The 24,708-nt window shown below is 38.9% G+C and overlaps 1 protein-coding gene across 1 annotated transcript in view; it reads right to left on the bottom strand.

Moving 5' to 3' along the window:
- The window catches only part of LOC125742064 (myosin-binding protein C, fast-type-like), a 38,563-nt gene extending 15,133 nt beyond the window's left edge, over window positions 1-23,430 (bottom strand). Inside the window, exons 1-12 of the mRNA XM_049013690.1 lie at window positions 23,297-23,430; window positions 12,760-12,780; window positions 9,243-9,314; window positions 8,990-9,138; window positions 8,028-8,145; window positions 5,411-5,459; window positions 5,215-5,274; window positions 4,341-4,507; window positions 3,046-3,178; window positions 2,373-2,497; window positions 509-614; window positions 139-305 (exon numbers count right to left, since the gene is read on the bottom strand). Coding sequence (XP_048869647.1) covers window positions 139-305; window positions 509-614; window positions 2,373-2,497; window positions 3,046-3,178; window positions 4,341-4,507; window positions 5,215-5,274; window positions 5,411-5,459; window positions 8,028-8,145; window positions 8,990-9,138; window positions 9,243-9,314; window positions 12,760-12,780; window positions 23,297-23,318 — 1,189 coding nt within the window. The 5' untranslated portion in view covers window positions 23,319-23,430. The remainder of the gene's footprint in view (window positions 1-138; window positions 306-508; window positions 615-2,372; window positions 2,498-3,045; window positions 3,179-4,340; window positions 4,508-5,214; window positions 5,275-5,410; window positions 5,460-8,027; window positions 8,146-8,989; window positions 9,139-9,242; window positions 9,315-12,759; window positions 12,781-23,296) is intronic.
- Window positions 23,431-24,708: the final 1,278 nt, after the last annotated feature.

Genomic DNA, 24,708 nt, shown 5'->3' with positions numbered 1-24,708 from the left:
AAGTTTCAAATACTTTGCATTACCTTCATTTCATATCTAAAGTAACCTGAAGATGAGGTAGCATCACAGGAAAGGAGAGAACATAATGATGAAAAGAAACATGGGATGGAAATGAAATCTTGGCCACTGAAACAATACCTTCCACTTCCAGTTCTCCCTTGGAATGTCCACCATTGGTGTAGACATGATATATTCCTGCATCTTCCAGTGTTGCTTCATTAATGATTAACCAGTGCTTCTTCCCATCTTTCTTGAAGCGATATTTTTGAGTATTATCCCTTGATAATTCCTCGTCTTCCTTCGTCCTGAGATAAAGAGAATTAGAAAAAGTCAACTGAGAAACAGTCAATATCATGTTCTGCTATCTATGTTTTTAATAATCATCACACATATTTAGTGCTTTTGACTGCAATGTTTTGCCGGACTGCTGCATTATTTTAATAGATGTTAATTATCAAGCTTCACAGTAAAGCAGTAGAGGTGTGCAGGTGAAGCTGGTTGCACTGACCATTTAACGTGGGCACCTTCTTCTGACACCTCCACCTCAAATTCCACCCTTTCTCCAACCACAACATGATAATCATCCAGTAGCTTGGTGATGGTCACAGGAGGTTCTTAGGAAACAAGGTTTGACAACGGAGGCACATGTCAGTCTAACACAGCATTCAGACTGACAGTCAGCACGCAAATGATTATGTGCGGCTCAGTGGGTTTGGCCTCTGTGTTCGTAATCAGGTTGCTGGTTTGAGAGCAGGACAAGATACACAAAAAGAAGCATTTCAATGTACTTGTGAAAATGATAAAAAAATACATAATTTTTATAATAAACTCTTGTTGTTTTTAATAATAAGTGACTTCACACCATAGTAGTCACCTTTTTAAATTAGCCATAATCCATATTGAAATGCTGGGCCAAATACTTATCTCTGAAAAATCAAAGTTAATACAAATTAGAGATTTGCTTTTTTTCCCCTTTCTTTTTTACTCATCTTTTTTATCAACTTTGGGTAAGTGGGAAGCACATATTATTTCATGGTCTTGGTACACAAATGAAAATCTGTGCTTGTTTTTTTATTTGTGCTTGGTGTAGTGTTACATAAAGTCACTGACCGATCTGCATATCATTTGTAGAAGCAGATCAGTTTGCATTAGTTTGAATCAATGTGAAAGGGGCATTACTTATAACGTGATTCGGCGAGAAGATGGAATTTGACAAATTCTTAATAAATTAAACTATTTATGTCAACAAGCACTCTGTGCTGTCTAAGACCAAAAATGTTGCGTGAGCATTTCATGTGTGGATTATTTACATCCATACTGCTATTTTGCTCTTTTGTAATTTACTATCATGTAAGGAAGTTCTTAAAGTGTAGTGCATTGCCTATAAATGCGTTCCTAGTAAAATAGTCTGTGCACACTTTGTTTCTTTGGAATCTCAGTGATTGTGAATATATCTAACCATGCCAGTGAATGAAAATGTGATTGTATAATACTCTAGATTACGAATCCAAATCTCAATCCATTTATTAGTTGAAGTACACAGTGTTCTTGATTGAATCCCACTCTGGGTTTCAAATTAAAAAATATAGATGTTCTGTGCATATTTCAGCTATCATACTTATGACTAATGTGTTTTCTGATGATTCATAATTTGCTAAATAATCAAAAATTCTTGTGATTATGTTGCAGTGTTTTTATGTAGTTCTGACTAAACTACAATATAGTCATGCACACACACACACACACACACATATGTAATATATATATATATATATATATATATATATATATTAGCATTTTCTGTTTTCTTTTTAGGCATATTTTCTTAAAAATAGCTGTGGAGTAAAACAACGATTGCTCGATTCATGCTTTCTCTGAAGTGCCCATAAATTCAGCTATGGGATTTTGCATATTTCAATTTAAGGATGTCTAATGATGGGGGTGGTGTGCTGCTCAGCAGGTCAGGATGCTTTGGGTCCCACGGTTGGCAGAGTGATTACAGCCTTGAGCCCTGAATAAGGCCCTTAACTCCAAATGCTCCAGGAACTGGCCGACCCTGCTTTCTCTCTGGATAAAAACCATCTGCTACATAAATAAAATGTAAGGATGTGGCCATTTTTCTTAGTATTTGAAGAGCATCAGGAAACACAGGTAAGCTACGTATGTCAATTTCACCACTCTGAGTTGTTTTCATTTAGTGCTGTGTTTCGCTCTGCGGTCCTCAGGAACCTGCAAACAGTCCATACCCCAGTAGGGAGCTGGAAGGAAGCAAAAATGTGGAGGGTCTGGCAAGGAGTTCAGAGGGAGAGAAACATGGACCAATCGCGGGTCCCCGAGGAGCGAATTGGGAAACACTGATTTAGCGTAATTACCCTTAACAAAGACCTCCGTGAAGCACTTGTCCTCCCCAATGACACACTCATAAGCTGCGTCGTCTGCAAGGGTGCACTTGTTGATGATGAGTGTTCTCTTGTTCCCCACACTTTCAAACACGTATCTGATGACCAGAAAAGTGACAATCCACATAAGAAGATACAGAACCCAGCTGCATGCAAGCGAAAGATAAAAAGTATTATCAGAGTAACACTTTACCTGACGGGGTACAAATAATGTAGTATTATACTATTACTTATGTATTTACTAAACATAAACTAAGTCTTATTTACATACTGATGTCATGCTAATTCATAAATAATAAATAGTGAAGCATGTTCTACCTCAAGCAGTTACTATATTTGGTACTATATCTGTTAATTCTGTAAACCTTTGTGAACTATTGAAGGAACAAGTCATGAATAACACAAGTGAAATACTGATCTCATGTTAGTTCATCATTAATGAATCATGATGCATCTTTTATGTCCAGTAACAATTATATCCATCCATCTATCCATTTTCCAAACTGCTTCTCCTGCTGAGTCGCGGGGGGTCCGGAGCCTAGTAACAATTATATTTGTTCATGATTGGTTGATAATTTGTACATCAGTATTTATGCCCATCTGGTAAAGTGTCACTAGTCCATTTCAGCCCTCCATCTCTCCATACTTGGCTGACGGTTTGATCTCCTGTCCATTCTTTAGCCACTTGACTTGCGCATTCGGGTCAACCACTTCCACCTCCAGAACAATCTTCTTGTCCTTATCCACTGAATATGCAGGTTCCAGCTTTTTCAGGAAAGCTGCAAATTAGAGATTGAATGTTGTGTACATCCTGCACTATGTGTGCTACTCGAAGCATACAGACCAGTCAACATTGTCAAATATTTGAATATTGGAGAATGTGCAGAATATCATCTTTGTCCTTTCTCACTCAGAGTGCAGTGCCCCTAGAGACGAAATTGAGCAAAAGCAAGTGATTTTTCAGATCGGTTTTGTGTCTGACGGCACAACTCAGGGCAGCAAGTATAAGAGAATCTGATAATACTGCTGCCGTTAATGTTTTACGTATGTTTACATTGGCATGGTTGTCATTAAAAATGTCATTCAGATTCTGTGAAATTTATTAATAATAAAATTAGAGTGAATTTTCAGTGTACCAGTAGACTTCAGATTGTGAATTACTGTCTTGCCTGTCCCAGTAAATACAGACTTTCTTGGTTCCTTAACCAAGAAATAAAATAAACTTTGGTTATAGTTTATTTTGGCTAATTTTTTATAAGCATCAGTATATTTATTGCAACCAGTTCAAATATTGCAATGTGAATTTTTCCATTATTGTTCAGCCCTAGTTTCAATCATTTAAGTTGTCCATCTGCAGCAAAAACTGATGTCTCATTTTGTATGGAGATAAATTAATGGAGCAGCCTGTAAGCTACAGATGTATTGTTAGGATTGTGTTGTTAAAAATAAAGAAATCCCTATTTCCCGTCACTGCCGAGTGCACAGGCTATTAAATGTCACTGTATGCAACTGCATTTGAACTGTTTAAGTTTAATTTAATTACAGTTTCAATTTAATTAATTTAAGCCACTTTTCAAGGTTTTCTGTTATCCTTGCAGCAATAAGTAATATGTCAGTTTGAATTGAATGAAATCCATACTCCATAAACATTGTGCGGGGGGGGGGGGGGGGGGGGGGGGGGGATGGGAGATGGGGGCATCGTTAGAATTCAGAATTCAGAATATTATCTGAATAATGTCTGGGGAAATCTGACTAGTAATTCTGCCTGCAACTCCCATCCTAGTACAGACATTGTTGGAAAACTGTTACCACTGACATTTTTCAGCAAGTTGTACTGTCGTTTTATGAAAAAGTTGTACTTTGTCACAGATTCAATTGTGAGCCCCTTTACAGACCAAAGTGAACAATACCTATTTCCTGATGTCCTACTATTACTCTCACCATCACTTGACGTGGGCTCTGCCGCCTTCATCTTCTTGAGACGTTTCAGCATGCCCCGCAGATCTGTAATACCGTACTGGAAGGCGATCTTCTCGTATTCACTCGGGTGCGCATTTTTGAGAATGGCCCAAACATCAACTTCCTCTTTCACCTGTTCCTTCTTCTTCCTAAGAGTAGGAGGAAAGAGGGAGAGAAAATGATTAACTATAATCATCCAGGGAAAACTTCACATCTAGAACAATGTTTCCCAACCCAGTCCTCAGGGACCCCAGACAGTCCACCTTTTTGCTCCTCCCAGCTCTTGGTATGTGGACTGTCTGGCAGGGAGCAAAAACATGGACTGGGTTGGGAAACACTGATCTAGAGCACAGAAAGACAAACTGTAGGTAATAATTTAAGTATTATATGAGCCAATCTTGGAAAATTACACAGTCAGGAACCTGTTTTGGAAAATGACGCAATGAGATATACAAAAATAGTACACCAGACCTAAAATCTTTTTTGGTAGCTCTTTTAGCTAATATGCACTTATGTTTGATTTTAGTATAAATCAGCATTGTTAATCTTTACTGCAATAGAAATCAATCGTGCAATATGGCAGTGGAACATCAGTTTTATCTAATGGAACATGCCAGCTATCATGATTGTCTTGGACAAAGTAGCACTTACACTGTACTTGTCATTCATTTTGTCCATTTGTAATGTTCTGCTACATGTGCCTTGGAAATAGCTTTTAAATGACTGGCTGCAGCATTTTTCTTGATTTGTTATAACTTTGCATTTTAACTCTAAGACTATAAAGGCTTGATCCTTCAATGAATGTTCTCCAATTAGTAAGAACTTGCCATATATAACCAAATAAGGTATCTCTTACCTTTTGGTTGCTTTTAAGAGAGCACTGAAATCTAGTTCACCTTCGTCTTCCCCTGCATCCCTGCAGAAATTACATTGTGGTGTTGGCAAAGAAATTAACGTGCTTTAAAAAAGTTGTGCAGATGGCTTGTCCAACACATAAAATCATGCCTGGGTAAACATGTTTAGACTTTACACACAGATACACACACACTTACGCTCTTTTAAATGCTTCAAGAATGTTTTTTTGTCCCTCCTGCTGTGCAGCTGAAAAAGGAAAATATATGTTAGCATATTTGAGATGCACAAATTTTTATAGACATTTTTCCTGATCACAGGTATGACATTCAGCCAGTCCTCTTTTGTACCAATAATTATAGTGCTGTTTCTTCAAGTGGGCTCTTCTATTATAGCCACAAGATAATCATAGACTCCTTTAATTTAATTTCACTAGATTAAAATTTCTTTTCAGCATAAATCTTGTTTACTTTTCTTATATGCTGCAGTATAACATAGGAAAAGAAAGATTGAGACTATAATAAAGGTGGAGAATTCAGAACACAGACAAACATACACACACCCACACAGATACAGCATACAACATTACCCACACGGATACAGCATTACCCACACAGATACAGTGTTACCCACACGGATACAGCGTTACCCATATGGATACAGCTTTACCTACACAGATTCAGCGTTACCCACATGGATGCAGCGTTACTCACACATATACAGCGTTACCCACACAGATACAGTGTTACCCACACGGATACAGCGTTACCCATATGGATACAGCTTTACCTACACAGATTCAGCGTTACCCACATGGATGCAGCGTTACTCACACATATACAGCGTTACCCACACAGATACAATGTTACCCACATAGATACAGCTTTACCTACACAGATACAGTGTTACCCACACGGATACAGGGTTACCCACACGTATACAGCATTACCCACAGGGATACAGCATTACCTACACAGATACAGCGTTACCCACATGGATACAGCGTTACCTACACAAATACAGCGTTAATCACACGGATACAGCGTTACCTACATGGATACAGCGTTACCTACACAGATACTGCACAGCTGAAAATACATGAATAGGGAGTTACCTACACAGATACAGCATTACCTTGATAGATACAGACTTATGTTTATGGATAGAGTGTAACCTATACAATATGGAACTACCTACGTAGAAAAAGAATTACATTCTGTTCATCATGGTAAGTAACATGGGGGGAACCTGGACTCTATGCCAGGCAGCACAGGGCCTGCTTGGTACACGGTCCATTCCAGGAATAGGGATGTGTTGCGGTTCTCATCTCTCCAGAGAGACTTTTTTAATGCAGGTTATGAGCACATACAGTTCTATAACATGATCTATAACAGCGTTTGTTAATCAAGTTCTTGGGGACCCTCAAATGATCCACGATTTTGCTCCTTCCCAATTCCCTGCCAAACATTCTACATTTATATTCCCTACCAGGAGCTGGGAGAGAGCAAACACGCGGACTGTCTGTGGGTCCCTGAGGACCGGATTGAGAAATACTGTTCTATAACATCTATACCATATTTCTACCGGTAATATTTGTATTTGTTCTGTGGACAGAAATCAACCCCGTAAGGGTCGAAGGGAAGCCCTACTGTAGAAGAGAAGGCACTTCCTGGGAGAGTTAGGGAGAGAACCGGTGACTCCCATTACTGAAAGACAGTAATGCTTTCTTGCACATCAGCCAGTTCATACTCCAACAAAAGGGGATGAAAGGAAAAGGCAGTAACTCTGTACCCCAAAACCAGTAAAATATGCGACAAATGTACTAAACACACTAGGAAGGCATATGTCATCATTAGCACACACTACCAGTCATGTGCATGCACACACACTCAAACAAGACTGTTCATTTCACCTTGCAATTTGTGATGTCAAATGGTCATTTGAACATATTTTTTCCTCTCTTTTCTTTGTAGATAAAATTTCACACAACAAAAATAAGTATGTGGCACCTTTTGGCCAAACTCTGACACATTACAGTCTTCGATAATCACACACCCCCCTCCCCCCCTCCACCATGCACTGCACTGTAGTGTAATAACACACATATTTGCTTATTTTACTCAAAATTCATGTGCATGAAATTTCTTAAAAGTGCAAAACTTGTGCTGCTACGTAGGAAGGATGTTGGTTAAACAATATAGCAAGAACAACAATAGGTGGTAAAATATGGTTTCTGATTGCTTTAATCAGCCACCCAATTTTAGACATTAATTTCAAACATGGAACTCTGTGTCTTACGTCGTTTGAGAGTAATCTGCTGAAAGTAATTTGTCTATAATTTGCCTGTGTTATAGCACAGCAAGCCTGTCCATCCATTTTCCTTAACTGCTGCTCATTTTCAGTGTCACAGGGGGCCTCAGAGGCTACAGGTGCAAGTGAAGAGCCCAGGATGGAGCACCAACCAATTACAGGGCACATTCATACACACCATTGGGCAATTTGGCAACTACAATTAAACTTGGCATGTTTTTGGACTGTGGGAGACAAGACCAACCAGAAGACACCTTATGACAACAGAGAGAACATGCAAACTCCACACAAACACAACAGTGCTAACTACTACACCACCATGTCACCCACATGAAACCATGCAATTATTAACTTGTTTGTTTGTCTTGATGACTTGATAACTACATTGTTGCCTGTTTTATTAGTTATTGTTTTTACTCTCTAAAATGAATCCTAGCTGATTGTCTGTGGTAACTTCTGTCAAACTCTTCAGAGTGTGAGGTCGCTTTATGAGCATAATTATCTTACCTTCCACACTGATCTCAAATGTACTGCTATCGCACTTGTCTTTGGCACTGATCTCACACCTGTAACCACCAGCATCGCCAGGCACCACTTTGATGATCGTCATCTCATATGTGTAGATCTGAGGGCAGCAGAAGCTTTGCAGCAGTTTTCCTCCCACAGGCAGTCACTCAATGTAATGACGTTGCTATTAAACCGTATCGCGGGAAGAGGACATTGTAAATGTCACATAACTTCTGTTTAATGACCCACGTCCCAGTGAGGGAGTATGTGATAGAAAGCCACACATGCTTCAGACCAGGGTTAACTGCATAATTATATTGAATATTAATTTACAACATGTCACTTATGTGGCTCAGTTTACATGCATTTAAAATGTTATTGGTCAATAAGAGGTTACCTTAGTGCTGTTTATAAAATGTAGCTGGAATATCACTACAGTGTATGAGAAGAATATTTAGTAACACTTTCTATGAATGCCATGTCATTAACAACCTATGAATACATCCATAATACATTATAATACATCCATAAAGTATTATAAACATGACTATAAATACACAAAAACAAATCTTTAAATATAAAAAGCAATAACCTATTATAGTGTTATTAAATGTTTTATGAAGCTGACATCTATAATGCACTACAGATACCTTCATAATGCAGTCCTTAATTTTTATACCAACCGTTATAATGCATTATGAAGGTATCTATAATGCATTATAAATGACAGCTTTAATTAACGTGTTACCAAAGACTCCTTGAATATTTCTAACCAGTATGACCCGCACCCCCATTAGTACTGTGTTCCTTGGGCAGTGATTGGTTGAGGAGCATCGCCACAGCTCTGAGCTACATTGACTGGTTGTGGTGAATGAGATCTGGGTTGCCATGTCAAACTGCCAAATCATATGTCATGTGAAATGGCATCTGGCTGTATTCTGTTCATTTAATTGTGGCCAGACCTTGGTGTTCCTATCGTAGGTCTCCTTGAACTGTAGGTGCTTGCCAGCCTTGCTGCCCAGGTCCATCCACTTTCCCTTCATCCACTTCAACACGGGCTTCCTCTGCAGGCTGGAGGAGTCCACCTTCGCCGTGAATGTAATGTCGCTCCCTGGCAGTACAGCCGCTTGTTAATGGCTCATGCGGCGAACAGTCCATCCTCAATTGGCTGATTAGAAACATTAAGATGTTGATTGGGTGGGACTGGTTACTGACCTGCAACTGCGCAGACCGTCTCTGGCTTCTGCACAAAGAGCCCAGACTGTTCTGTTGCCTCCTGGGCAGGTGCTGTAGGGGACGAGTGACAGCCAGAGGTGTTACTCACTATGACAGGATTATTAGGAAAGAGAGGCCACACATCCAGTGACTCCTCTTTCTGCAAGAACTTATATATCCAGCTAAAAATGAAGTGGAGGAACAAATGTATGTCACCAGATCTGTGAATACAGAATGTACAATGATGAGTTCAGTTTTCCATATCCAAATTAGACACCATGTGATCACTTCATGTGGAGCGAAATACATTCACCTTAACAAAAAATGCACTACGCCAAAACTGAAACAGGACAGCATATAACAGTAATAAAAACCACTATTGTGTGCCTTACTGTACTGTTCAGTCATGATTCTGTAGACCTTACAATAATGTGTTTATATCATACTTACCCTTTCTCTCATCTGTTATTTCAGATCGCAGTCAAATTGGAGAAAATACTGTATAATCTTGTATAATCTAGGGAATTGGGCAGAATTATAGCTCATTTTACCTGGGGGCAGCCATTTAGTGCAGCCTGAGGCATAAGGGCAAAGTATTTACATGTCTGACATTTTGATCAGCTGAGAGGGCAGAAAAGCTTTTTTTGGTTCAGTAACTGATTCTAGTGCCAAATGCAACAAAAAATGAAAATAGGAAACTGGGGCAGCGTGCAGCTGAACAGGTGAGGGAGCTGAGCCCGTGTCCAGAGGCTCCCGAGGCTGAAGGGAACATTCCTGTCAGTGGAGGTGGGGCCCTAAATCCCGAGGCTGTTCACCTGAGCTGCCCCGAGGAAACTCGTTGAGCCTAGATGTCATCGCTCCTTCGTCACTCTGCACGAAGCCATCAGCTAAACAAATGCAACTGAATGTTTTATCGCCGATTATAAAAAAGTGTCAATTACACACTTCTATTGAATAGTTATTTCAGTAAGAGACAACTGTGTGTTTTGTCTTCAAAATAAAAAAAAAAAAATCCCTGTGAGCCAGTTTATTTTAAGGTGATGGATGTTGTAGTGTACTTGTTAGTGTATGACCTGACCTCATTATGTCTCCACTGCTCTCCTGGCATTCCTACTCGTTTGTTGACACTTTTATTTTTTGTAACAATCATTTTCTTTTGTTTTTTTCTGAGGCCTTTAACCACAGTGCTAATGTATAAGTTCTGTAGAGCTGCAATCCATAGCTCAAACACATACTACACAGATACGCACACCGATTCAGACACAGACAAGTATGTGCGCATAACAATACCTACAGTATGCAGAGAGCTCTATGCCTCCTGTCACCGAATGTTTCGATTCTGACATGTGTAACAATGCAGTACGCAGCAGGTAGATCGGAGTGATGAGCTCACAGATATAAACAGGAATGCAGACGCATACATGCACACGTCTTTCTGAGCCTGCAGAAACTGCTTATAGATGCCGTGCAGTGGCAGGCATAGTGATTCAGACATTTTTTGTCAGTTTGTGTCACTCTGGAAGACAAGCAACCTTCATGAAAATGCACACAAATGGCGTGAGGGGGAGTGTATGTGGAGAGGAAGGTAGTCTCATGCATTAATGGTCCCTCAGCTGAAAGGTCATGCAGAGTTCAATTCCAAAACATAACCTGAGACTACAGAAGCTCATGACCTCTCATCATTACAACTTTCCCACATCCTGGTGATTCCAAGCCCAAACATTATCCACATACTGTGGTTCTACCCAAAAACATAGATTTCTCTAGAGTTATAGAAGATGACTCGTAGCACCTGACCCCGTAGCAACTGGGTCACTGAGCTTTGGGTTCCCACAGTATCAGGCTAGAGGTCGAGATATATAGCATGCAAGAGTCAGACTGTGAAGCTCACTCTGGACTATTTTCCCATACAGGTTCCTTACACACAGTCTTACACGGCTATACCATATCTTACTTGTCTTATTAGGATGACTAGATAATCCATCTCAGGAAGGACACTTTGGGCTACCTCAGGTTTTACAAGCCACTTTAAATCTGAAAGGTTTCTATGCTCGGCTAAATAGTTCAGTTCTTCTTGTATTTTGACTAGTTTGCTTACTTGATTGAAAGACTCATCCAGCTGTTTCACATTAACATTAGAAACACATGTATGACTATAGCAGACTGACCAATCAATACACAGCAAGGAGTCAGTGCTTAAGCGAAATCCATGTCCTTTTGATTGAAATGGTAGTTTATAAATCCTGTCCCGACTCAAAGTGTCCTCCCTGACATGGATTATCTGGTCACCCCATGTATTTTCGCCCTCTGAAAATGAAGGGAACCTGCTTTTAGGAAAGGAGTGGATATAGTACAAGTATGGAGGTTAAATGGACATGCTGGTGAGAAAACACATAAAACCTTCAAGTGCAATACAAAGCAAAAAGCATTTCCATTTGTGTCAAGACACAGATGTCTTATTTTGAGCACATTATGAGAAGACCCAGTGCACCGAAAAAGACAATAATGCATGGAAAAATTGACGGTACAAGAGGAAGGGGATGATCAACAAAAAATAGATGGACTCTATCATCACAACAATGAGCATGCAGTGGGGAAGGCTGAGGACCCAGCAGAAGGCAGGTCATTCTGCATGAGGCAACATTAATGTGACAGACACCCAAATAACAATGACAATACTGTACACAAACATCAAAATTTGGGGCATCTAACTTTAGTGTTATAAATGCAATTAAAAACATTCAACACACTCCCAAAACACCCATGTAATAAAAACAGTAAGATCCTATGGTAAGGATCTTATTTTCACGGTACCTGATGGAATGCTTTCATAAGCCATAAATAAATAAAATCTCAGCATTCGCACACATACAAACAAATGCCCCAAAGAACTCATGCAAAGGATTATGTCATCCTCCTCTGTAAGTTCTGTAAGATCCACACAAACTTCCATTCCAAAAATGAAGGGCCGGTAGGCTACTTGCATCAGTTAATATCTCTTCACACGCCAACAAACTTTATTGCTATTGGTGTGTATTGTTTTGCCTCAATGACACTATAAAAAACATTAATGAGGAAATACATATTTATCATGCACTTTGGTATGTATTGCATGGTGAACACTTGTCCAGTAATCACCATAATAGTCATAATCTTTATTTCCAGTTATTCATATTCACGTTCTCTCTTCTTCACCATCTTATACATTAACTCGGCCCTTCAGTTTGCTTCCAGTCGTTAATAAAACTGAACAGACTTGTATCTAAAGAGTTGTTAGGGGATGCCGCAGCATGTTGCAATATGTGTAGAAATTAAATATCACCGTGTTTGATAGTACAGCATGAATGTGAAAGTAGTGACTAGCAGAGGCTGCACACAGATGCCTCCAGCAGTGTGAAATTATGGCCTGTAGGACAGTTTTAAAAATAAAGACCACCGTGTGTCGACTCTGCAGGCACAGACACAGGAACCCTGTAAAATATAGACAGACAGCCATGCCCTCTCTCGTCTGCCTTACCATCACCCTCTGGTACATTCTCTGAAAAAGAAAGAAAATAGTAATGATCACTCCAAAATGCAAAAGATAATGTTGCAATCTTAATTATAAGTGTAATCTTCAGGGTACATTCATACTTTCTCTCTTCATAACCACTTACTTAAATAATTATATATTTAAATATTCCGTTATATAACACTTGGTACACCCCGTGAACAGAGTTCATTAAGGCCGATTCACAGTCCCTGGGTTAATCAGCTGCATGTCTTTGGATGGTGGGAGAAAAAGACCTGAAGGAATTCATGCCAGACTGGCCCACATACGTAGGAAGGCATGACCCTGGGAATAGAGTATCTCCAAGGGCCACCTCACAAAAGTACCATAATGCACCACTGCATTTTACACTGCATTTTACAGAGATGACTATTCATTGCACAATATGCAAATACTGTATGTGCAATAAGGGGCGGCATGGTGGTACAGTGGTTAGCACTTTTGCCTCACACCTCTGGGTCCCAGGTTCGAGTCTCCGCCTGGGTCACATGTGTGTGGAGTTTGCATGTTCTCCCCATGTCTTCGTGGGGTTTCCTCCGGGTACTCCGGTTTCCCCCCACAGTCCAAAAACATGCTGAGGCCAATTGGACTTGCTAAATTGCCCCTAGGTGTGCATGTGTGAATTAATGGTGTGTGAGTGTGCCCTGTGATGGGCTGGCCCCCCATCCTGGGTTGTTCTCTGCCTCGTGCCCATTGCTGATAGGCTCCGGACCCCCAGCGACCCAGTAAGATAAGCGGTGTGGAAAATGGATGGATGGATGCATGTGCAATAGCCTATGACATATTGCCACTTATCCCCCCTGCACTTTACGTTATGTTATTGTTACATAGTCTGTCTCTTTATCATTTAATTCAATCAGGATATATTGTTTGCTTCTGTACATTGCTTACCTTTTGTATTTATTGTTTGCTTTGTGTTCTTGATTGCATCGGCTTTGAAAGTCACTACCATGATCTTATTGTGCGGAACACAATGACAGTGACACCTTTGAATATGAATCTTTGGATCTGGAGTCTGAGCCACTAAGTTACCCTGTTCTTCCTGAAAGGATCGGAAATGAGGTTAAGTAGTACAGACAGGTAAATAGGAATCCAGCTGAGATGTGAAGTGATGGAGCAGAACCTCATTTTGTTTTTTAGCCTATTTAAAATGTAATTATTTATATAATACCCCAAATATGCAATGTTTCACTAGCAGAGTTATTGCGCTTATTAGCCAATTTAAAAAATTTATTTCAATTGTAGTTACTTGTCAATTTCTGTTTTATTTAATGTGTCATACACACCTAAAACCTCAATACACTTCAATACTATCCTATGGATGCTAGCAGGGGTTTAGTTGTCTATTCATCCACTATATTTCATCCACTACATTGTCCTTCTGTTATTTACTTGGGTGTTTCCATATTAATCATATAAAGGAAACTTGCCTTTCTAGTCTCACCTTCAACGTCTTGGGTTTACCTCAGCATACTATTTTATGACACATTTTGAATATATTTCAATCAATTGTGTAAGTAAAACTTAAAGGTTAGTAGATACAGCACAAATGATGATTGCAGAGACAAAGAACTGAATATACATTTTAAAAATAGCAATTTCGCAACCAGGTTATTTCATTGCTCATTTAGATCTTTGGAAACGGAAAAATTGCCAAATATACAGTATAGTGTTATTCGGAACCGTGCTCCATTGCAACAGAAGCATCAGTTTTTTCAAAGCATCTGTTTCTCCTTCAGTCGTCATATTCTCTCTTGAGCACACAGAATAGGACCCCTGCTGGACAGGGTGATGCACATATGTATGAGCTAACGTCAGCATGCAGGAAGCATGATGATGACAAACACTGAACCTTCTGCAAATGCTACATATAAATAGAAAATTGAGAATATAAATGTAAATATTACGTTGAAATATTATTTTAATAAAAACTTAATATTACAGGTAAGAGATAAGTAATAATTTGAAAAATATGTCATAATTTGATTCATTTTGGATTGAATTTCAATTTTGACATATCTCATTTTTAAATAGCCATAAATTTGCTTCATTCTGAGACCCTCTGTATACCTATTTTGACAGTATTAAAAATAAAGGACCATCTGTGCCCCTCAACGATTTTCAACTTCTTTAATAACAACTAAATAAACAAAATGTCTTCAGCAGGGCATTGTTGACAATCACAATGCACATACAGGTAGATTTATTCAGGTGAAACGGTGGCTGTATATTACCATTATTTCGTAAACATGCGTGTGTGTTTGTGCCGTTACGTACTTATGTCCCCTCTGAGGTCGCTGTTGGCTGCAATCCCAGCCGAATAAAGAGATCAATGGAAATGTAAACGTGAAGTAAAGTTAAAAATGGGAGTCGCACCCGACTGCTCTGTGACACAATGCAATACAGTCAGGAGATGAAGCCTAATTTAGCACTGCATGCCTCGGGACGGGGAAACCTCATGTCATGCGCTCAGGACACCGCTGTCCCGATGCTCTGACGCAGGCCTCTGAAACCGATGCAGTCAGCTGTGAAATTTTGTTGATACCAGACAATCTGCCTTCGGACAAATTCAGCTTGGCTGACATAGGTACGCTTTTCACGGATTTTCACTTATGTAGGGAGAAGATCGCGGCTAATTTGTCGTGCTAAGATTGCGGAGCCTTTTGCGATGGTGAAAATCTGTGATTCCACGATCGAAGCTTGAAGGTATGAGAGCAAAAAAAAAAAAAAACACTTCCTGCTAACCAGTACTAAACTAATTAGTATTAATTAAACAGCAAAATATTTGCAAGAAACCTTACAGCTTAAAAACATAATATATGGATAACCTATATTATATTTAAAATATAGTATTGTTATATATGCTATTTAGCATTATTTATTATAAAAATCATCACATGAATAGGACCATTTCAGAATCAGGTTGATCAGAAATTGCTATGAGGGTAAAAAAAAAAAACACACTTATTTGATGTAGCTGTGCAATTGTGACAAAGCATGTAAATGAAAATCCAAGTTCATGTCATTGCGAAGAGCAGAAAAGCTGCCGTCCAAATGTCAGTGCTGACTTAGCAGTCAGGGATAAGGGCAGGAGGGCAGGACATTAGCTGGCTTCCTGTCAGTATTCTGCACGCCGTTATAAGACACCATTCCTAGACTGTTACTTATATTTAGCAGCCTAATGACACCTCTCATTATGAGAAGCTTTACAACTAGCTTTACATTTTTTAGCTAATCTAAAACCCTTAGTTGTCCTGAACATTAAAGAGCCTCTTTTTAAATTTGGTATTTACTGTGAGGTCCCTGGCTGCATCCTCCAGGTCAGTGTCGTAAGAACATTTGCAGAAAACGCCAGTGACCACATGGTTTATTCCTGAGGGCTCAAGGACTATCTGTGTGCAAAGTGATAATCTGCTGTGATTGGATCATATTCCATGGTGTTGCACTTCTGTCATGTTACGGTTATCTACATAAATATCTTTTTTTGGAAGTAAGAGACTCTTCCTAATGTGTAGAGTGTGATCAATATCTGGAAGTTGTATTAAATTCCCATTTGCTGTTGTGTCATCCTTACGAACTCATGTCATTAAGACTTCACCGGAAGTGAAGGATAAAGCATAAGAACTTCAACACGCAGAAGCTAGATGAACTGTGCCGTTGTTTTAAGCATCATTTTATCATTTTCTGACATGCTGAGTGGTCTCAGTTTTCCCCAATGACTTTGTGGTTAGTTTCTTAAATAGCCTACAGTCACATGACAGCAGTGCATGAATGAAAGCCATTAAAAAACACAACAGTCCTGTGCACAACATCTGAATTCAAACAAGCATTTTTACATGTCAAAATTCAGAAAAATATAGGAAATGCAGTTAAAGCAATTTTTTTTTTAGTTTTCCCAAAACTCACATAACCCTATGCTGCATGGCGACCCAGATGATGGTATCATGAGTGATGTGTTAATTAACTGTCCAGTGTCCAATTTCAAGATATTGGCATATATCACCCACACTTAGCCAACTCGGAATCAGTCACAAGTAGTTTTACGCTTTTATATTATTTTATTATATATCATTTTATATTATTCTGTGAAGCAGAACCATTATTGTGGAACTTCCGCTAAAAAAAAAAAAAACTGAAAAAAGTTCAATATTTGTAGAAGTTTATGCTGTCATACATGAAGACATGCATAAACTTTCAGACAGAGATTAACATTTTTCTTTTTAGAATTTTGGATTTAAAAATTTTCGGATTGCGGATGAAATACATTACTATGTGAATACTTTGCTATACATGCAATGAGGTCATTTTTTATCCATGCAATATGAGTTTGCATGATTCTGACAGGTCTTGACAGGTGTCTATGAAGGAGCAATACTTGGACAGTGATTCCATGGGTGTGTTTTGGCAGCACTAGATGGTACGGTTAAGCTGTCCATTAAATCACTAGATGGATTTACAGTTGTGCGGATAAGATTTACAAGGCTAATGTAAAGCAATCCAGGCAGACTTCAAAAACAAACTAAAAAGGAGATGGATGTTTAAAGAAAGAAATGAGAGCAATTGCAAAGATAAGACAGTACTGATGTCTGCAAAGTAAAAGAGATCAAGGCAGTTTTTATGAAATTCCCAATGAAAGGTACTTAATAATAGTGAAAAACCACTGATTAAATAAATAGGAGTTAAGACTGAAATTTCAGAAGAGACAGAAATGTAACATAAGACAGTGGTGAGGTGCAGACTGTCACCTTGTTATTACAGATTGTCGAAATGATGATACAGGTTATGACCGGGAGACATTTCTCCTTAACAGCTACCAATGCTTAGAGGAAGGTGGAGAGATGCAGCAAATTGGGCAGAATGCTCAAGGTGACAGGCTGAGCACCAGAGGTCACATTTGTTGTGAAACGTTATTCTCCATATCCAAACTGCGGCTAAAAGTGGAGAGTGCAGGAATGAATTATTACCATTATTAAATAAGGAAAACAGATAGACAAGCGACAGACCTGGAATAAATATACTTGCTGGAGCAGAGACGTTTCAAATTTATTACTGATGGGGATGCATGTGATATTGGAATAAAACCTGATATCCTAGGATATAAAATTACATCAGGCAAGGTGCCTGGATGTGACACCAAGGAAAGATGCGAGGTGAGTGAGAAGGGTTAGAGGGCAAAGGTCAAAGGAGCAGATGGATGCCAAAAAAGTTCCTTTGAAACGGAAAGCAAGGGAAGGGCAAAGCAGGGGAAAATTAATGGAGGTCAGGCTGCTGGCAAATACCATGAAAACGAGAAGATGTGAATGGGGAGAGTCAGGTGCTATCATTAGCTTACGAGGCTAACTGTGTTATGTTCTTTGCCATACATACATGGAAATAATAAAATAGCATAGCACATACTTTAATATGCAATGTGTTAAATATATAGGTTCATTTAAAATGTCGAGATGCTTTCAGCTTAGAGTATTATTCAGCAGCCCAAATGTACAGTAAGAAAGACTTGTATTATGCTAATGAGTCATTCGGTTTCATTTTCATTAAAATGAAAATGCTGTCTTCTGAAGAGTGTTGGAACATGGCTGCATGATAGATTTGGAGTCAATGGACCACAGTGCTATACGAGAGCTATGTGCCACTTCAGGCTAAGGTTAGCGTGAGCTTGAAGGTCATAGCAGGAACGTAATGGGTGGGTGCGGTGGAACAGTAAGGTAATATAATAGCTAGGAGGGCGAAGTGGAGAAGACACGCGACCATTTGACTGTCAAGGAAAAAGGAGGAAAAAGAAATTAGCTTGCAAAGTTTTATTCAATGACTGAGAGAACGACTTTGGTAACCGTTAGGCAGTATAGAAGTATGCAATGGCAATTTAGAAGGACTTAATACGCTTGACTATTCCTGGTATTAAAGTCAAGAGGACTGTTAGAAAACTTTCGTATTATATTGTAACATGAATGTGTGTTTGTGACGATCAGGTGCATGATGGGAAACGGTAGGGCAGGGATAAAAGGCAGCCCCGATGCTGTAGGAAAAAAGAGAAAGAGGGATGGTCACACCCAGTGCAGCAGAGCCCTTGTTTAACGGACAGCCGCCTCATTCCTTCCATATGCCCTCACATTCGCTCCGCCCGCCATTCTCAGGTTTCCGTCAGCGTGCTGATTTACAGTGACATCAGATCTCTGCAGTTAAAAAGGAGCAGATGGCTCATCGGGGGAGGAAGCCAGTCATATTTTTCCCTTTCTGATGTAAACATTTCTATAAAAAGCCATTCAATTTGTATTAAACGTTACGTCGTTTCCATCACAGGTTTTAGTGAATGTATTACACTGAATATGGTGTCAATGTACATTGAAATATGGATCTCGGAATGTATGCTTTTAATATTCTACACTGAAAAAAATTTTAATAAAAAAACCTCAAAATACTTCATCTAAAAGTATTCACCCCTTAATATTAGCAATGGTAAAGGAATCTCTACCTTTGCACATCATTCACCTTCAGAATTTGTATCATCTTGATTGAAATCCACCTGTTTGTACCACCTGATTAAAGTTTCAGTTAAAGGACCATTCATATTGAATACACTTGTCTATGTTGAATAATACACATATATATCAGAAGGTCCCATCATTGAGCATTTGATATGCTGTCATGTGAAGCAAAAAAGCCTTTCCAATGTGAGTGTGAGTGGACAAACACTCACCGCTCTGTGGCCATCAAATATCAAGACACAGAAGGCACATAAACCTACCCAGAATCTTCACCAAACAAATCCTTCAAAGTACTAAGAAAAATCAGCACACATTAGAAAAAGCCAAACCTCCAACATCTACATGTATCTATCTAATGACTCACATGGATGAAATTGTGAAAAAGCCAATTAAATTCAAGTTCAGATACCATATATACCTAACCATTAATCAAAAGTTCCCTGGAGGACACTGTTTGACAAAAATTAATTTGAATTTCTCTGTCATTATTATGCAAAACGTAGGAGACTCTCAAACAATGTGGGAAAAAAAACTGTAGGCTAATCAAACACAATTAGAGTTCTATTTTTTTCCTTTACCAAATGTTACATCTAGCAAGATCTTATCTGACAACCTCAGTGCCATTCTTATATGTAGTGGTGGCAGAATCATGAGCAGGAGCTGCTTGAATGGAAGGAATTGAAGGGTTGGTGGATGGAGCAAACACCACACTACCAATAGACCATTAAGTAAACAAGGTCAAAGTGGAACACTATTCAAAGGTCTTGTGGGAACAAAGATTTGCTTGCAGCAGGACAATGACACCATAGAGTTTGGAAAGACCAAGACAATGGCCAGAATTGAGTGCCAGGAATTTTCTTGCTGCAGAACCTTTAAAACAAAACCTAAATTTTTGTGAATCACTCCATCCATGGTAATGCTAACACTCTAACCTCTTGATGAAGGTCAAGGCTTGCATGAGGAGAGGTTGCAGTCCTTCCCCGGCAGCACAGGCAGGTCAGTACATTGTAGATCACATATAAGCACATGCAAATTGTAGATATCAATTAGCTTAACTTGCATGCCTTTGGACTGCAGGAAGAAACCAGCAAATCTGGATGAAACCCAAATGACATGGGGAGAGCAGGTAGGCTCCACCCACTCAGAGAGAAGCCATCATTTAAGAAAACACAATATTACAATTTCCAGCAATAGGACATGTTGACTTGTTAGGAAATAATCTAATAATGCCGGTGATTCAAGATGTTTTATTGACCGTGTGCAAAAAGTGCATTGGGGTGCTTATTTGTTCAATCACATCCAACACATTGAACAACTAACAGTCTACAAATAAAAAAACATAAACAGACAATAGGTGTAATAGCACAGTGAGAACATGTGAACTAGTAAGAACTTCATTGCTGCTATTTGTCTAAGCTTATGCTAAAAAGTGGCTTTTGGGTGATATACAATGTACAAGCTCCAAGCAATGAAAGTCCCAAGAATAGTGCATTGCCTCTGGTGTAAGTGAAACTGTTGAAATGCCGCAGTGAGTGACCCCCCACCCGCCAGTGCTGGGTGCTGATAGTGCATTCCAGTGCTGGCCAGGAGCCTCAATGTGTTTGCAGTCTACCCAAATGAACCAGACAATTCAAATTAGCGCTTGACAGAACGTATCGATTTTCTGTTGCATTTCAGTCAATTGTTGTTACATTGAACAACCAAGTACCTAAAGACTTGTTCGAATTAAATTCAATTTATATATGTGTTTTCTAAATAACTGAAGAAGACCATGTATTCTAATACAGTTTTAACTATATGCCTTTTCTAAGTGCATGCATAGTCTAAGTGTTATTTTATCCATGTTCCACAATATTGTAACTTAGCCCAAACATCATGTTATAACAGTATATTTCTTCAGATGTAATATAATTCTGCCAAAACCTAGCAACCGTCGCCAGGCTGTAAAAAATATTCACACCCTCAAAACGAATGAAATATGAACCAATCATGCGGCAGCTGCAGATTAGAACAGACTTCTACTGGATTTCTCGCAGAATGTTTTCCGGAATTGTCCTCTTTTGATACTAATGGAAAGATGGAATGAAACTCTTCTCCTACTTGACACAGAGTAAGTCAGATTTGTCACGACATCATAATTCTATTAACCCTGTCATTCTATTAAGTTTCGCGGCAACCATTTATGAATTTTAGCAAAAGACAATGACCACACCTCAAAATACAGCTTGGTAGGTGTTGTGTTTTAGCACAGATACAGTATGTTATTTTGTTAAGTGTCTATAATTGCTTTTGAAGCTGTAAATATATTTCCCTTCCAACACCTTGCAGCGAGTTGTAAAACGCTGTGATACTTCCCACTTGCCAGTATTTCCTTACTTAGCACAGCTTGCTTTGCAATAAGTAAGCAGACTTTGCACCATCCCAAATATCTCACTTACTAAAGCCCTACTAAACAGAAAGTTCTTCTGCAAGTAACACAGCATTTCTCCCCGATTTTCTAAATACTTCATAGTTAGAGGAGAACTGGGTAAGCACTTTGATACCCTGTACTGTCAAGTGATGTGGATTTAACACTTAATTTTGACATGATGCTTAGACATTTGTATTGCTCATCTCCTAATCCTTGACCTAATCCTTATATAGATTAGAATACCATACTGATTAACTATTAGGGGAAGGCAGTCTACTGTATTTTTTTTCCAGAAAACCCACACAAATGGTGTATAGATACATAGAAACAGCATATTAACATTATTTTGGCCGAACCTCAATATACAAGACTCACTGATTCATTTGCCAACTCACAGCTGATTAATGGGCTTGCTGTCACTGGAACACTGTCCATCACACCTTAAAATGACACACTCCAAAAAAACTGGCAAAAATGAACACTTAGTAATACTATGAACATGCCAGCACTAACAAAAGTCTGTTTCTAGTATATTCCATTGCTGTAAATGACACCTCTGCATGAGCTGGCAAACAGTGAAGGCTCCTATATAATTGAGATTACTGCAAAGTATATATAAAAAACAAATTCTAGCATAAATGAGTATGTTTTAGGAGCTTTTACTAAAAAAAATGATTGCTAAGCAGTTTTTGAGGGGAAAATGAAAAAGCTACCCAGTGAACAGGAAGCAAAAAGTGGATATATTATCAAACTCACAAATTCCAACACTGATATGCACTGCAAATTCATGAGTGTAATAGTATCCATTTCCAGAATGTAGCAGGTATTATCAACAGGTATTTTGCCAGTCACTTCAAAGAAATTAATCTTATTTTTCTAAGTGATGTTTCTGTATTCTCATCAAAACAATGTCCTGTACTTTTTTCAATTATATCAATGTTTGCTAACAAATACAAATGTATTTTTTTTTCTATTTTTATCAGTAAAAAAAACATTGGTCATTATTACTCAAGTTATGAAGTCGGTTAGAGTGTTGAATAGTCTTCCTTTAATTTAAAGTTTCCTTTAAATCATAGCTTGATAAGATTTTAACAACTCAAAATAAAGATAAGGGGCTTATAGTTGAGCTATAAGTTGAGTTCTCCCCAGACGAGCTTGGCCAAATGGCCTCCTCTCGTTTGTAAATGTCTTAGGTTCCTATGTTCTTGAATTAAAACAACTTTTAAAATCTTATAGAATTACAAGTATTTCAAAATTCTAAGTATAATACGCCTTTATACATAACAGCATATGAGAATAAGTCAGCTCGTTTAATATCTGTCATAACTTATGTGCTGTATAATAATGAAATGACAGGCAACAAATGTGATTTTCGCAGTCTCCTGCCGTACAGCAGCTTATGACAGTTGTCACAAGTGTCATGACAGCTGCCACTATCTCTGCTAAGGCAAACAATAAGCTTATTGAAATGGTTTGGGACGAAAATAACGCAAAAATAACTTTTTGAACAAAATCTGAATGGTTGCATGATTATTATTATCATTTTTGTTATTACGGGATTCGTCTATGTGTTTGTAAATGATTTGGCAGCCTAAGAATGTAACCCTACCTGCTTTCTTCGCTTCTGGCATGGCTGCGTATGTCTCTCCTTTGCTTCCCCTTCCTCCTCTCCTCTGTGTATCTGGGCTTCCTTCGCTTTTCCCTTTTATTACTGTCACTTGTTTCCCCCTTGACACACGCCCTTCCGCCCTTCCCGCCCTCCCTCCCTCCCTCACTCATCCCCCACCCAAAAAAAAAAAAAAAAAACTTTTGGTTTCTTGCCCCCCTAAGGCATGGTGGAAGGTGTCACTTGAAACTCATACAAGCTTTCCAAAAAAAGAGGGAAAGAGGCAGGATTATGCGATGGCAAAAGAGTGAGGGAGTGGGTGAATGAGAGCATCACTGTCATATGGAGAGGAGCAGACTGCCAAACACTGGTGAATAGCCTGACTGTAGATTTGGCATTTGGTCCCACATAATGACACTGAATCACAGAAAGTTGTTTTTTTTCCATGAGGACCTTTATTCGGTTTTAAAATGCTTTAAAAATGCATAAAGATAAAATCGAAGCCATTAATTCACCTTGAGAAGGAACATGGATCACTTGGAAATAAGGTCCCTTTCACAAAGACTTGACCTCAGTCTGCTAGGCATTACATATGACATACATACAGTATGCAAGTAGGACCCCTACTGGTTTGCCTGGAGTCACCTCATAGAGGATGCCTGTGTATCAGATTAATGCGCAAGGATTTAAAGAGCCGCTTAGTCTTAGCAACATATTTGCTTGGATACAATAGAAGTGACAAATATCTCTCAATAATGGAATCTAGCCTCTAAAAATAGAGCAGAGTGGAACCAAAATTAACCTCCTCAGTCTATAAATAAATATGGGGGCTCCTGCTGCTGTACCAGCTGGCTGCCTTTGCTCAGACTGTGTATTTATTCAGAAGCGGTGCGGCCCTTAAGGGGCACTTTGGCAAGAGCGACTATCTCTTACTGCACATTAATTAATTGGCATGTCCGCAAGGTTCACGGATTTACACGTTCAGAGAATAGCAGGGGGATATTTTAACATGGAGAGTCACAGTCTGATCGCTCAGGGAGATGGCGACAACCTGGGGGGGGCGGGGGGGTCCACAGGGTCACATTTTTCAAACTCTGCACTATCACAAAGTCTCAAAGCTGCTCACATGGCTTAACTCCTTTTTTAAATCCAGTAACTATTTTAAATATAGCCAGACACTTTATGCAAATTCTTTATACATATGAACATAGTAAATTCCCGATTGTAAGGGAATACTCATCATAATTTCTATTTTAAGAAACATACTTTTGTCCAAAGCGTTGCACAAGTGAGGCAAATGGTACATTACAAATATACATGTTGTAGAGAAGTTGCTAAGGCATAAGTGCAGTCAGGCTGAGCTTCCAATGAATTCCCAGGTAATAAACAGTATTGGAGAAAGAGTTGCACAACAT

The sequence above is a fragment of the Brienomyrus brachyistius genome, chromosome 5 (assembly GCF_023856365.1).
Source record: "Brienomyrus brachyistius isolate T26 chromosome 5, BBRACH_0.4, whole genome shotgun sequence".
NCBI lineage: Eukaryota > Metazoa > Chordata > Actinopteri > Osteoglossiformes > Mormyridae > Brienomyrus > Brienomyrus brachyistius.
The sequence above is the reverse complement of the archived record's forward strand: the minus strand, read 5'-3'. Positions and strand labels throughout refer to the sequence as shown.